The sequence below is a fragment of the Megascapheus bottae genome, chromosome 3, assembly GCF_031878675.1.
Source record: "Megascapheus bottae isolate mThoBot1 chromosome 3, mThoBot2.hap1, whole genome shotgun sequence".
NCBI lineage: Eukaryota > Metazoa > Chordata > Mammalia > Rodentia > Geomyidae > Megascapheus > Megascapheus bottae.
Window position 1 is genome coordinate 67,075,361 of NC_143511.1, and position 16,683 is coordinate 67,092,043.

Below are 16,683 nucleotides of genomic sequence, written 5' to 3' on the forward strand. Positions count from 1 at the left end.
CAACAATCGAGTTCAAACAGCAATACTAGAAAAATAAATAAAAGAAAGTATCTTTTGTAGATGTGATATTAATAGAATTCTGTCCTTATTACCCACAGAGCACTCTTGAAGGACAGATACTATAGCATGGGAAGAGTCAATAATTCCACATTGACAGAATTTGTCCTAGTGGGCCTTGTTGCTCACCCAAAGCTACAGACGATTTTCTTTGGGCTTGTTCTGTGGATGTATCTAGTGATCCTCATCTCAGTGATCATCTATGACTATCACCTTCACACTCCCATGTACTTCTTCCTCCTGGACATTTGTTATATGAGCTCTTCTGTCCCACTCCTTCTTGACAGCTTCCTGACAGTAAAGAAAACAGTCTCCTTCGCTGGGTGTATGGTGCAAATATTCCTCTCCTTTACCATGGGGGCCACAGAGTGTGTGCTTCTAGGGATGATCACGCTTGACCTCTATACACCATCTGCAACCCGCTGAGATACCCTGTCATCATGAGAAAAGGTGTCTACACATCCATAGCAGCTGGTTCTTGGGTCATTGGACTGGTGGACTCGATAATACAGACATCACTGGTCATGCAACTGCCATTTTGCCCTGGTAATGTCATTCACCATTTTGTCTGAAATTCTGGCACTCCTGAAACTGGCCCATGCTGACAATTTCAACCAATGTGATCAGCATAGCTGGATCAAATCTGCTTGTTTTGGTGATTCCACTACTCATCATCGCTGTCTCCTACCTGCTCATTGTTGCAACTATCCTGAGGATTCCTTCTGCAGAAGGAAAGCATAAGGCCTTCTCTACTTGCTCAGCCCATCTGATGGTGGTGACTATATTCTATGGAACCATCTTCTTCATGAATGCAAGGCCCAAGTCTAAAACGAGTACTTGTGCAGATAATCCAGACATTACTGATGCTCTCATTTCTTTATGGAATAATGACTCCTATGCCCAATCCACTCATTGACAGTCTGTGAAACAAGGATGTAAAGGCTGCTCTGAAGGTTATGTTGGGAAAGAAAAACTTTTTTGATGAAACATAAATACTAATTTTTTTACTAGGATAGTAGTATTTAAAGTGGAGGGCACCACAAAATTCAGGAAGAAAAAAATGAACATGTACATAAAAATTCACAATATGGTATACAAACTGTGTAATATAAATATTTAAGTTGCTGTTTTTGCAATCCATTTTTTCTCTTCTAGCAGTAGTTATGAGACATGCAAATTGTTGAAGTTTTCTTAGGAAAACTCAACAAAACTCAACAAGGAAAAATATTTTGTTAAACCTTAATAAATTAATAAAGGCAGACGATGTTCTTAAAGGTACTTTGTTCTATAGGAAGTACATTATTAACTAGTTTACAATGACTATTAATCTGTACATGATGTATTAAGTTCATTTTTATGTGTTCAGTTGTTTGTATTTTGTGTTCACGATGCTTTAAGTTCCCAAAGGACAGTGTCTTATCTGTTCACAACCCTATAACTTCTTAAGGAATTATACCAGAAGATGCAATAAAACATATACAATAATAATATAATGTACATATTTTAATAAATATATGAACCATTTCATGTATAAAATCAGACATGTTTTCTGTCATATTTGAAATAATATATATAAACTTAACTACTCGGGAGGCTAAGGTTTGAAGATTATAGTTCCAAGCCAGTATCCACAGGAATGTCAAAAGCCTCTTATACTCTACATAACCAGCAAAACAACCAAATGGAGGTCTGGCTCAAAGGGTAGAACACCAGTCTTGAGCAAAAAAGCCAAACTGGAAGAAGAGGCCCTGCATTTAAGCCCCACTTCTACAAAAAAATAAATAAAATAAAATAAATAAAGAGGAAAAAGGAATGAAGGAAAAGAGTTGAAAATGGAGTTGAGTCTCCAGTGGTAGAACAGTGCTAGCTTTTAGGGGGAAAAGAAGATCAGAAAGAGTACCCAAACTCTGAGTTCAATCCCCATGACCACCAAAAGAAAGAAAACATTTATAGGGGATCTGGTGCAGGTGATTAACTGCCTTACTTTTTCTGGGATTTGAAACATAATAGGATGATAATAGATAAGTGAGAGAGCTAGATAAGGCATGTTACATTTCAACACTGTGAAATGCAGGTGACAAACATTGTAAGCCTACGATTTCAGATAGTGCCACCGAAATTTACCAGAAAGATTAGATACAAAATGTCTCTTGGATGAAATTGTTTTCAATGTAATTATGCAGTAAGTATCCTTACAGAAAAACTGACTTTACAATCCCAACTCATAAAACTCTTCCATTGGGGAGAAACCACACCACTGTATGAACAGACTAAATATAATATTTTGAAGTAATTTTATTTTATTAGGGATATAACATTTTAGTTTACAGAGATATATAACTATTATAATCAGTATATTTGGAAGAGATAAATCTATAAGAAAAACAAAGATTGAAGTAACTACATAGTAAATAGGTATATTAGGCATGGTAGCTCATGTCTGTAATTCTAGCTATGTAGGAGGCTGATATCTGAGGATAATGGTTCAAAGCCAGCCCAGGCACTAAAGTCCGTGAGACTCATCTCCAATTAACCACCAAAAACTGGAAGTGGTGCTGTATCTCAAGGGTTAGGACAGTAGCCTTGAGCTGAAGAGCTCAGAAAAAATGCACAGGCCCAGAGATCAAACCCCATGGCAAAACCAAAAAAGTGACACATAATAGATTTAGGCCACAAAAAGTTATTTTTAGAAACTAAGGAGTTGTATCATGCTATAATGTTAACTTAAATAATGAGGTAAAAAATTCCAAAGTTTAGTTCCCTCATAAAAGAGCTTCAACATACATGAAAGAAAACTCAATATAAGTATATATCCATATCAAGCATTGAAAGAGTAACATAACAAGAATATATGTGATTATAAAGTATTTGGGCCATTTTCACAAGTCAGCCACCATATAATACACTTTTTTCTAAAGCATAGGTACAACGTATGTATAATTAATATCATGGTACACTAAATCAACAACCAACAAATTTCAAGGGTAAACATTAAGCAAGCCACATTCTTTTCCCCGCTTACTATAGGTAAATACAGTTCATTAGAAGTCCATGTAGCTCTAAGACAATTAAAACATACAAATAGCTGAGAAGTAGTACTAACATTTAAAATGCTTAGTACATATAAAAGTGCTGTATGTAATAAGTAAAAATGAATGCCTGTCATAAACAACCAATATAGCCACAATAATGTTGTAGTTAAAGACAACTCCTTTAATAAGTTATAGGAAAGAAGTAAACCAAAGCATTCAAAACTCAAACAATAACTTAAATCCTTGTGAACCAGGATTGATATGACAGCCACTTCTACAGCTGTATATGCTATTTAGAGTTAGTGACCGTGCTAATTGGTAATTATGCAATGTTTTCTTTTTTTATTATTTATTTTTTCTGTCTTTTTTCATATATTTTTATTGTAATTAATAGAAGGGTTACATGATATTTGCCAGATAGATGGTGCATTGATTCCCATACGTTGATACCCTTTCACATGTCTTGGTCCCCATTTCCCTCCCCCCACCCCCACTCCTCATCTTGTTTTCCCCCCTTCCCTATCCAATTTCAAATAACCAAATACAAATATAGCCGATATATCAGGTAACAAAGTGAGATACTGTAACAATATGAGATAACCAAGGGACAGCAAAAGAGATGAGAGATAACATAGTACATTAAGGACAACAATCATTCATTATATGGCTTATGATTCTATATCCTAGAGATCCTTTCATTTAGCGTCCTACTATATGGCCTTTTGTATCAAGGTTTTGCTCTATACAATAGGTTTTCTAAAATAATTTCACCCTGTTTTCTGCTAAGGAATGAAATATAACTGAATAATGCACAATAAAGTTTACTAGATAAATAAAAGTAGTTTTGTGGAAAATATGAAACTTAAATTGAAAGAATGTTTAATTTCATAGAGAAGAGAGATGTAAAGAGACAAAAGGGAAAGGTTCCTATTAAAATTTCACAATAAGCCAGGAGTTAGAGTGCTTGCCTAGCATGCAGGACGCTCTGGGTTCGTTTCCTTGGTACCACATACACTGAAAAAAGCCAGAAGTGGTGCTGTGACTCAAGTGGTAGAGTGTTGGGCTTGAGGAAAGCCCAAGGACCTGAGTTCAAGCCCAGGAGGGGCAAAAGAAAAAAAAATCACAATAATATTGAAAGTCCACATCCTTATTCCTTATTGACAGATGACAACAATAAGAGCGATGACAATCGCTCTTATTAGCGATTAAGACAGGTTCTAAGTAATTCTGCTAAACTGCCTCTCTACAGAGACCTACTCATCAAGTGGGAAATACCTAAAAGTCCAGTTACAGCTCAGAGTAATAATCTAAGGCACATGAAAGCACAAGAAAGTCTACCTAATATACACTAACTTTGATTAGTAAAGAAAACTTTTTAAAATAGAGCCTAGAAGTCATCTGAGAGAATGTACTTAAATTTACTGAGAATTGCCTGTAGCTAAACCTGCAAGTTAATTGATCAGCAAAGGACTCAAGTACTTTGGTGTTTGACTGTACCAATTGTTGTAGGATTTTTTTTTCAATTTTAATTTCAATCTTTTGCTGCTCTTTGCAGCAAGTATTTAGTAATTCCTAATAAAACTTCTTTGGTACTTTATAGCTTTGATGCTGAATATTAATCAATAATTAATTAAGGGCAAGTAAATTTAGCAGTCTCAGCTATATTTTACCTTGGCATTTTACCAAGGATGTTAGTTGGATAATTAGGTGAATTTAGGATATTATCATAATACTTCAATTATGAGAGAAGCCATGAATAAATTACTTCAATCTAGGATTTTATTGACAAATTCATACATATTCTTAGACTCACAAACAATGGATAATCATTAGGAACAAAGACTTTAATAAAAGGAAAACTAATAAATAAACCTATGGTCATGTACTTTCATTATTAGATACTTTAGGAATTTTTCATTTATTAATGGAAGCAAAAAAGTCTTCATTGTTAAGGATCGACATATGTAGTAAAGCAATTTAAATCACAATCTGATATTCTCATCAACCTTACTAATCTTCATGCAAGTGATTAAACCGCTGAACCTCACTTTTCTCATGTATCATGAGGATGAAACGTGCAATTTCAGCACATCTCTTTTGTGCTAGAGCAAAGAGTGCTTAGTTCTTCAAGCCAAAAAGCAAGTGGACTATGGAGAGTACTGTTATAAATGGCTTTCCTTGAGCTAATGGTCGATCTTTGAGCTGAGAGTGGATGTTAGATTGCTGACACCCAGCCAGTACAGAGAGATGAACATTTAAACGCTAATGATGGAAATTCAATTTGATGCTGGGGATAATAGGGTCCTCGAGGCAAATATTTCATGCAATGCCTTCTCAGTGTATGATAAAAGTGGATGACCTCTAATAACCGCACCCCCACTTTTTGTGAATGGAAGAAGTACAATCAACTAACAGGAGCGGCAATTAGTCTGTCCAATGGGTAGAAAGAAAGGCTTGGGGGAAAGCGTATCAAGAGGAGTAAGCTGGACTCAGAGAAACGCAACTTGCAGGGTTCCCTCAGTGTAGCAGCTAGAATGTGCTTATAAGTCTACAAGTAAACACACTGCATGTTATTTAAGTTACAAATGAATTGACCGAAGCATAACTGACTCCGTGGAGAGCTTAAATAGTATAATTTCCTTAATAAGACTAAGTTAAAGCCCACCAAAGTAAGTACCAGGAAATGGACACAAGAGGGGAGGGTGGAGCCAAGGGGAAAGAGGTAGGGGAAAGAATTCCGGCAAGAATTAATTGTATATATCACAGAATTGAGAAACATTAAGGGAAAGGAAGAGTGGAAGGGAGGTGAATATTTGGAGTAATGAGACAAATCAAAGTAAATTACTTTGTTAAATATAAAAAAAATACATAACCTAAAAACTAAAAAGAAGGCCAGGGAAAACTGGGTTGGAAGGATTGAGTAAGAATGTTGAAAGGGATGATATTGGTAAAGATGCATTGTATTCATAAGCCGCTTTTGTGAATGTCAACTCCTCTGTACAAAGATAACTAAGCATAATTAAAATATTATTTTTAAAAAGAAGCAACAAATTGGTGAATATAATGTAACCCTTCTATTAATTACAATAAAAAAAATATATGGGGAAAAAAAAGCAAACGCATGGTGATGCAGAGTGAGACATCACAATGAAGAGCTTTGAAATGGCTCAACAGAGAATATCCAAATTCTGGGAAACGAAATCAAAGATATCATCAATATTATCATTGAGAATGGAGGCACTGAACAAATGAATTAGGAATAAGTGTATTGTGATAAGACTGATAAGACTTAAACCAAGACAAAAGAACGATAACTTTCCTGAGACAGATAAGGTCAATCCTTTTGATGTTGTCTGGACAGCAAATCATGACATTTCATACTACAGATTAGTTAGAAGTGAAGCAGCCACATTACTAATAACTATTTTTTGTATTTTGTAGAAGGTAGCCACTCCATTTTATGTTGCAGACACATTCAGTCTCCACAGGGCTCTAAATATCTACATGTGTTTATACAATAGTTTATGGAGATGCCAAAAATTCATCTTGATCACCCCAGATGACAAATGTCGGAAGTAGTTCAGTAGAAATTTGATCAGTACTCAATAGATTTTAATACTCATGCTCCCTATCAGCTGCACCACTGGGCTCCATTCTTTACATTTATTTTCTTTGGTATTTACCAGAGGATACTTCACCTCTTCAGTAAGAAGTTGCTAAAAGTTTTCAGTTCTTTGTTACATTGAATCATAATGCTTCAAAAGAGGACAACATAAGAAGACACTATTTTATTTCTGCTTGTTATCTCAGAGACTAGTAATCTCCTCCCACAGGAATAGATAACATAGACTGGTATTTATACCTGAGCAGAAAACCATATCTCAGAGGACATCATTAAAAAGTTTACTAACCTACTTCTATCTGTTATCATGGTACAAATAAGTTACATGGAGATGGGATCCCATGTGCCTGTTAAAGTCTAAAACCAAGCTTGTTAAGGTGAACTTGTGAACCTTTTAACAACGCTTTCCCCTATGCAAGTTTTCTGGAGGGACTCTGCAGATGATCCTAAGAGATTGATTTCTCTTCTTTACTTACAGCTTACTAAGAAAACAATATATGATCTCATCAAATGGAAAAGTCTAAAAATGTAGACACCAATTCCCTGAAAAGGCAGCAGTTTTTATGTCCTGCCATCAACAAACAATTCAGAAATGCTTATGTCCTAAACTTTAATTTGTTGCAAGGTTTTAACTCTCCTAGCAAGAATCTTCCCTGACCCACCCTCAGAAGAATGTTGAATTGTTTTCCTGTGTTATTGGACCATTTTCTGGAAGATAATTCTGGAGCCCCAAAAGTAGACAAACATCTAGGACAATATACAGATCCTAAGAAATTATATACATCTTATACTTTTTTTCTGAAATTGAACTAGAAACTGAGCCTGGGAGTCAGAACACTTTCAGTAATATCATCTATTAGGTTTACTGAGCAATACACTACAGGTTAAGTGGAAAAATTGAATAAAATAACTACAGCACACTGCTTGCTATCTCATGATCAATTATAGTTCCTCAGTTCATCCTGCAAGTTCTACAAAAATTAAGAACATTTGTTTTCATTCCTAGAGCAAAGGGGCCATGAAGGAAGACCAATATCAACATATCCCCCTTTCTCATATTGTGAACGCTCTTTCTTAAATTATGAATAATTAGTCATTTTTATATGTGTTAGCTTAAAACATCCAATTATTTCATTTGTGAGGCTTTCCTCATTTAGGGTGGTAGGTATTAGTCAGACATTTAGACCATCAGAGATATGGTCTAAAATATGTAAGTACATTAAGTCTGCATTTCACATTTGATTACTCTAAACTCAAGTTCAATGTTCTTTTTCAATTTCATATCTACCTATTCATTGGAATTTATTTAGCTTATTTTACCTTCCCACCAGCCGACAAAATAAGCATCATATTATTCTACCTGGCACTATAACCTAGAAACATCTTGGAAAATATGGGCCTTGTCTCTCCTTTTCTCTAGTGTTCAGCTTGTACCCAAATCTATAATCTACAGTAAAACATTAATTTTCTGTCCCAAATGTATGGAGCCATAAGGTAACTGTCTGACTGTACCCATGACATCATTATTAGAAAAATAATTGCTGCAATATCAAATGGCTTTCATGGTCATATTGACTCAAATTATACAAGATAAAAATTGCTGTTCCAACTAAATATGATGTAATTCATATTATACACAAGTTTGTATTCATATAAATAAACATAAACCACTTCTTCCACAAACACTGGATGTTCCTTGAACCAGGATTATTGTGGCCAATTCCTCTTCAATGCTAATATTATCTGCCCAAGAATATGTCTTTGAGTCTAATTATAACTAATTATGACCCAAGAAAGATGTTTAGTCAATCAAATGTTTAGCTTCTTACTCTCTACATAAACGTAATACTAAATGAACCAGACTAAAAGAACCTGTGTAATCTCAAATGGTCAAGCAAGCACATAAAGCTAGAAGAAGCTAGAGACTTCATCCAGTTTTACAGTGCTCAAAAAAGGCATCATAGATTTTTTTTAGCTCATTCACATTTGATTAAGATGATCTTTTATGGTAATTCAATCACACACAAAAAAAAACAGAAAACCACATTTTGCGAGGCTGAATTGGGAGTTTTTATTCCAAAGCCAGGCGACTGCAGATGAACCCCTGTACCAACGACATACAGCCCAGAATGTAACTGTACAAAGCTTTTAAAGACAAAAACCACGTTTGTGGTGAAGACCAAGCCTTGACAAGAAGCAGATCACATAGGGAAAAACTCAATGGGAACAAAAGAGACCATTTAGGGTAAATCAAGGGCAAGTATTTTCAGTAGCAAAGCTTTCATGGGCCTCAACAATATGACATCTGTAATTCAAAGAATGGCCTCTAGGCTTTTTTGAGCTGGGTGAAAAGTCCCCTCCATCCAACAAGGAACCAGGATGTCTGTGAAAGCAGGGCAATATACCCAGTATCCATATTTCAATGACATGCTATGCAATATGTCACAGGTACCTCACAGTAAAATGACAGACATAAAAAATAAATGTACACTTTTCTAAATAGTGAGCAGTGACCAAATGAACTGATTGCTTCTACAATAGAAATTTGGAGAACACTTTGTTACCTGGTACAGTGTATGTTCGTTTATTTGTTTATTTGAAATAGGGATGGGAAGGGGGAAAACAAGGTGACTGGGAGGGGGTGTGAAGAGGGAATGGGGAACAAAAACATGAGGAGGGGTATCAAGGTTCAAGAAGTAATGTACCCATTACCTTACAAATGTAACTGTAACGCCTCCATACATTATCCCGACAATAAAATAATTTAAAAAAAAGAAATTTTGAAAACAAATAGTCAGGAAATACAAGAAAAAATAATATATTTTAAGCAATATTTTCCTTATAAGGAAATTCCTCGTTTTTTCCTATAAAATAAATTATCCAGTCAAAATATATGGGTTGGCTAGATTATACCATGGAGACCAAACAGTAAAAAATAAACCATCAGTTAAATTACACTCTGATAAATGCACATCTTCAAGATGTGGTATTTCTACACAATGGAGTTCTATGCTGCCATCAGAAAGAATGACATTGCCCCGTTCATCAGGAAATAGAAAGACTTGGAAAAAAGCATATTAAGTGAAGTAAGCTAGACCCAAAGGAACATGGGCTCAATGATTTCCCTCATTTGTAATAATTAGTACACATCTTGAACTCTCCTAGCAGAAGATTACAACAATGCAAAACCTAGATGCATAAGGTCATATAGGATGAGACTACATGAAAGGATCTCTAGGATATGAAAACAAGAGCTTTATACTGAGTGACTGTTGTTCTTAATGTACCATGTTATTTCTCTTCTTTGTTGCCCTTTGGTTAATCTCATATTGTTACTGTATCTGACTTTGTTACCTAGTATATTGTATATACATTTATTTGTTCATTTGAAATAGAAAAGGGAAGGGGGAAAACAAGATGATTAGGAGGGATTGGGGAGCAAAATGGAGACACGAACATAAGAAGGTGTATCAATGTGTGAGAAGTAATGCACCTACTATCTGGCAAATGTAACTATAACCCCTCAATACATTGCCTCGATAATGAAAAATATAAAAAATAGACATCTTCAGAATATTTCACATAACATTGGCAGAATACATTTCCTTTTCATCATTACATAGAATTTTTCCAAAAATAAACAATTACATTTACATAATAAACAGGTCTTCATGACTATAAAAGTTGAAATAACTTTCTTTTTGGCCATGAAATTAATAGAAAACTACAAAGCAACAGCAGAATGAACTATTAAAAACCATATAAACACACAGTCTCAGCAAAACAGTTTTGAACTAATGATAGGTCACTAAATTAATCAGAGAAAATTTAAAATTTTTCTGTACACTAAATTAATCAGAGAAAATTTAAAATTTTTCTGTACACATAAAAATGGAACATGACATCCCACAACCTGTAGAATATAGGAAAAAATAGTTCTAAGAAGTAAGATCATAGTTAAGAGTACCTATATTTAAAGCAAAGAGCTCTCAACTAAATAACCTTTATTATTTCTCTTGTTTTGAACCCTTAAAGAGACCAACAACAAGTAAGGTGATGATAGCTGAAATGAAGTGTCTCAACAAAGAAAAGCAGCAGACTGAATGGACAGATTCACTACTCAATAAATACAGGGCTTAAAACTTTAGTCAAGTCCCAAAATCACAAGAAAGAAAGAAATGGATATAAGCATTCCACTGAAAGACTATGAGAAGTGATAAACCAATTCAGCCAAGGAGTAGAACAAAAAAAATGATTTAAAAAATATGGTAATTTTTTATTCAGAAAGGTTAACATGTAGAAAGCAAGCAGGAAATGAATCCCAATTTATAAAGACCACCCAAAAAGTACCTTAAAATAAACCTAACTCTAAAATGAAAATGGTAAAACACACACAAAAGGAGAGATGGATGAAGGTGGGGGATTATGCAAAGACCACCCATGTTCAAGAATAGAGAGAATTAATCATTTCAAAGGGGTAAAGTTCCATCAACATGTCAATACCATTCACTACATTATTAGAAAAGCATGACCTGAAAATTTATTTAGAGGAGTCAGGATTTTGGCCTAGTGGTAGAGTGCTTATCTTGCATGCACAAAGGCCTGGTTCAATTCCTCAGTATCCTATATTTAGAAAAAGCTGGAAGTGGTGTTGTGGCTCAAGTGTTAGAGCTCTAGCCTTGAGAAAGGACAGTGCTCAGGCCCTGAGTTCAGGCCCCAGGACTGGCAAAATTAAATTTATTTAGAAGTTCAAAAGATTCCAAGTAGTCAAAGGAATTTCAATCAAAAAAATTAAGAAAAACAAAAAGCAATGCTGGAAGCATCATAAAGTCAAATCACAAATTATTCTACAGTGACGCTATTACAAAAACAGAATGGTATTGTAATAAACATAGAGATATGTAGGGCATTGTTACAGAATAGAAGATCTAGGTATAAACCCATGTATCTACAGGTATCTGATTCTCCACAAAGAAGCTAAAAACATAGATAAAGAAAGAGCCTTTACCACAAATGGTGCTTGGAAATCTAGATATTCACCCACAGAAAGAGCCAACTAGATCCCCCTCTCTCACTCAGTGTGCACATCAACTCAGTCACCAAAGACATTAGTATAATGCCTGCAACTTTGAAACTACCAAGAGAAAACACTTCAAGGTATTTGCACATACGATACCATGACTCCAACACTAGTGGCACTGGAAATAAAAGCAAGAATCATTCAATGGAATTGCATCATACTAAAAACCTTTATTACAACAGTGGGATCAAGTCAGGAAAGAGACAACACACAGAATGTGAGAGAAGGCAGAGAGAAATGGGGACAAACAAATGAGAAGGGGTATACTAGTGTGAGAAGTAATGCACCTACTACCTCATGGATGTAACTGTAACCCCTCCATACATTATCCATGGAGGGTATGAAAAGAAGGAAGAAGGAAAGGAGGAAGGGAGGAAAAGAGGGAAGGACAGAGGGAAGGAGGGAAGTTTTTATCTGGACTCTTCTCCTATTTCAAACTCTAATCAAAATAATCCTTCAGGGGCCGAGAGTATGATCTAGTGGTAGACTGCTTCTTAGTATGCTTGAAGACCTGAGTTTGATTCCTTAGTACACAGAAAAAGCCTGAAGTGACTCGAGTGGCAGAGCTCTAACCTTGAGAAAGATGAAGGACAGTGCCCAGGCCCTGCATTCAAGCCCCAAGATTGCTAAAAAAGAAGAAGAATAAGATGTGCTATGACAGTCAGTTTTCATTATTCACTACATCAGAGAAGATGACTGTGGACCTTGAGATCTTTGTGAGCTGAATTTGAAATAGCAAGAATTATCAACTTGATTCGATTCCACTAAATGATTGCCACACTGTGATTATAAAATGACCCGAAATGTTCCCACTTATTTCATAAAGATGATTCTTCTCCATAAGTGCTTTACTGCTTCCTTCACATCCTTATTCCTAAGACTATAGATCATAGGATTTATCATGGGAGTCATAACTCCGTAGAATATAGATATCAGTTCATCTGTGGCATCCATGTCATCTGAATTCAGTGTGTGTTTAGACTTGGGCTTCATGTACATGAAGAGGATGGTCCCATAGAAAATTACCACCACAGTCAGGTGAGCTGAGCAGGTTGAGAAGGCCTTGCTTCTCCCCTCAGAGAACTGGACCTTCAGGATACTGGCAATGATTAATGTGTATGAGATCATAATTAATAATAATGGTGTCAGTATGAGCAATGTTGTGGCCACAAGTGTGATGAACATATTGCCTGCGATGTCAACACAGGCCAATTTCATGACAGCCAGAATTTCACAGAGGAAATGATTGACCACGTTCCTGCACAAAGGCAGTTGGACCACACCTGCAGTTTGGACTGCTGAGTTGACCACCCCTGCCAACCAGGAGCCAGCTGCCATAGACACAGGAATCCTTGCTCATGATGATGGGGTATCTCAGAGGGTAGCAGATGGCCACATAGCGATCAAAAGCCATCATGCCCAGGAGCACACATTCTGTGGTTCCCATGGCCAAACCCAGAAACATCTGCATGGCACAACCTAAGAAGGAGATAGTCTTTTTCTCTGAGAGGAAGCTCCCCAGTATGAAAGGAATGGAAGAAGTAGTAAAACAGATGTCCAAGAATGACAAATTCCCCAGGAAGAAGTACATAGGGGTATGAAGGCGAGAGTCCAGAATGCTGATGGTGATAAGGGTGCCATTACCCAGAAGAATAACCACATACATCGTTACGAAGAGCACGAAAAAGAGCAGCTCAAGTTTTGGGTAACCAGATAGACCCTTGAGAAACAATTCCTTCAGAATGGTTTGGTTGTTCCATTCCATTTTACTGACTCGGTTTGATCTGGAAGAAAGAGGGTGATAAGAAAAACATATATTACAATAATTGCTTTCAAAGATTTACCAATGCAGAAGTACCATACTTTTATAGGGAAGAAAGAAAACTTTTTTAAAAAAAACTCAAAAAAAGAAATAAGAAAACAGAAAAAAAAGAAAGTATGGAGGGACTAGAGGGAAAGTTTGTAAAAGCATCTGGTGTTCTGAGCCAGTATATAGCCCACTTCAGACTGTTAAAGTGAGTAACGGGAATGGCTGAAGAATTGCTATACTCAGTGGGTTGGAACTTGAAGGCTACATTTCAGTTTCCTCTACTGCATACAAAGTAAGATTCAGTCCAGGCCCAGGTGTAGCTTTAATATATTATATATGAAGTAGGATATTTACAGTGATGCACAATGACTTCTAAATGATATTTACTGCACTACAAGGGAAACCTTACAGTAATGACCTACACTGAAGTATGTATGCCTCCCTGGAGAAATCCCCTTACTGAAACCTTCCCACCTTTATCCTGACCTTCCTCACATGACTTAATTTGGCCAGTAAAACACTGAAACTTGCATGTTTCGGGTAACAACCTGTGTCCTCTTTAAGTCATTTATACTTGCCACGATTATAGAGTCTCTTATTGTTTGCATTTTATACATAAATCAATTAAAACAAAGATCTCAGTTAAATTAGGCCAATACTAAATACCACAGAGCAGAGCTAAGATTCAGATACAGTAAAATTAGGATCAAAATGAGAATCCCATTATGCATAACTGAACAAATTTAAATCAGTTTCATCAGCTATAAATCACCACACAACAAAAAATGTTATTGACATTTTCTGTGATTACATGGTTACATTTACTGCTTTCCACTCAGTAGGATTGGAGCAGGTCTTTTTCCTGTTTGATTCCATGTTCCAACAGCTAGAACAATGCAGTCACAGAGACTGATGTGCACATACATTGGCTGAATAAATGAATAAGATCAAAAGATAAAATAACCACTACCATTGCTCTGTACACTCTACTTTTTCCTCATAATCCAGTCTGAATAGAAATTCTATTAGGTAATTAACATTATTATTAGCTACATCTTTCCTATTACAAGTAGAGGGAAATTAAGACACATAAAAATGAGATAAAGTGAAGGTAACAGAACTAAAAACAAAAAGAAAATTGGCACAGTTAGACATAAACCTTAGCAGGAAAGCTGTACAATTCATGCTCTTAGCATCCAATTGCAAAGAGAATTTGGTTCATAGGCTAGAATAGCTTGTAATCTGATTGTCGGTATTAATGTTTCAAAGGAAGTATCTTATTTAATTTTTTCCTTAAACTTTTAGCTCATGAAGACACTCAAATACTTGCTGTTTCAAGTTAGCACTTATGATATAGATTTAAGATTCAATAGTTTCGCTTATACAAAAGAAATGTTTTATCCACTAGGGAACTCTCTATCCTCCTTAAACCTAAATGAAAATAAAATAGACTAAGCTCACTCTTCCATTTCTATGTAAATATTCCCATTTTTTGCTGAAATAATGTGTTAAGATTTTTCCTTATAATCTGTCTTTCTGAATTCTTCAGCCCTTACATGATACAAATTTGGGTAGTTAGACTTTATCAATGCATCTACATATATTGAATAAATACATAAATACATAAGTATTTATTCAATCATTTTTGGCACTCATCTCTTCTGTCTTTCATCATTTATATTTTGTTTTAGTTATAATATATTTACAGAAAATTTTCTCATACAACATGTATTAGATTTCTGGAATTTCCATGGATCAATAACCAAGCAATAAATCAGTATCAATAACCAAAGCAAACAAACACAAAAATTATACAGTGACTATCATCAACCAACAAAATGGAATAAAAACCAGAATACATTAATAGAAAAAAGGTAATATAATAAAATACCAAATACCTTCTTTTTACTTTCCAGGCAAAAGCATATTATTTTGACCTACAAATTCTACATGTTAAAAAATATGTATTAATGCTGCAGTAAACATCCTTGTGCTAGTGGATTTAGTCTGTCCTTTCCGGACATTTGGGTAAATACCAAGGAGTGTGATTGCTTGGTCATATGGGAGCTCTATATTTAGTCTTTTGAGGAACCCTCGTGATGATTTCCAGAGTGGTTGAATGAGTTTGCACTCCCACTAATGGTGTAATAGCGATCCTTCCTGGCCACATCCCCACCAGCATCTGTTGTTATTAGATTTCTTGATAATGGCCATTCTAACTGGAGTGAGGTGGAATCTAAAAGTTGTTTTGATTTGCATTCATTAGACTTTATTTCTTAAAATAGCAAATTTACTACCATAATCAGTATCTTCTATGTGTAATTATTGATGATTACCATCTAAAGTATGAGCTAATATAATATACAACGACTATACTCAAAAAATGTATAGCAAAACATAAACAATATTCCAAGGAATTGAAGTACATATGCGTTTTGTACTGAATTATCATCCAACCCTACTGGCAATAAGTTTTGGTGATTTTATCTCATTTCCTTTGATGTAATCATTTTTTTCTAATGAAGAAGATAGGATACAAGTGTGAGAGAATACATGGATGGGTGATGGGAGATGGGTAGTATTAGAAGGTTCAAATGCAATAGTAACTGAAAAGATAATCAACAGTAATAAGTACAGACACAATTAAATGATAGCTGTGATTAATTTAAAATAAGAGACAATTGTAAATTTCGGGATCTGACCCAGATGCCCCTCAGTAGATGAATGGATCAAGAAGATGTGGTACTTACACACAATGGAATTCTACGCTGCCATCTGAAAGAATGACATTGCCCCATCTGTAAGGAAATGAAAGACTTGGAAAAAAATCATATTAAGTGAAGTAAGACAGACCCAAATAGGCTCAATAGCTTTCCTTATTTGTAATAATTACTACATATCTAGGACTCTCCTAGAAGATGTTAACAAAAGCTTAAAACCTATGTAAATAAGGTCATATAGGAGAGACTAAATGAAATGAACTCAAGTTATGAAAACAAGATTATTTTGTATGATTGTTATTCCAATGGTACTATGTTATTTCTCTTTTGTTGCCCTTATGGTTAATCTCATGATACTGTAT

At 35.3% G+C, this 16,683-nt stretch overlaps 1 protein-coding gene and 1 pseudogene across 1 annotated transcript; one reads left to right on the top strand and one right to left on the bottom strand.

Annotated features, from left to right (window-relative positions):
• Positions 1 to 126: 126 nt before the first annotated feature.
• On the top strand, positions 127 to 1,049 carry Or13c8 (olfactory receptor family 13 subfamily C member 8; annotated as a pseudogene).
• Positions 1,050 to 12,604: 11,555 nt separating this feature from the next.
• On the bottom strand, positions 12,605 to 13,556 carry LOC150065725 (olfactory receptor 13C2-like). The gene is given in 2 exon segments (XM_090329160.1): positions 12,605 to 13,136; positions 13,138 to 13,556. Coding segments are annotated over 2 exon segments (951 nt in total).
• Between the last annotated feature and the right edge of the window lie 3,127 nt (positions 13,557 to 16,683).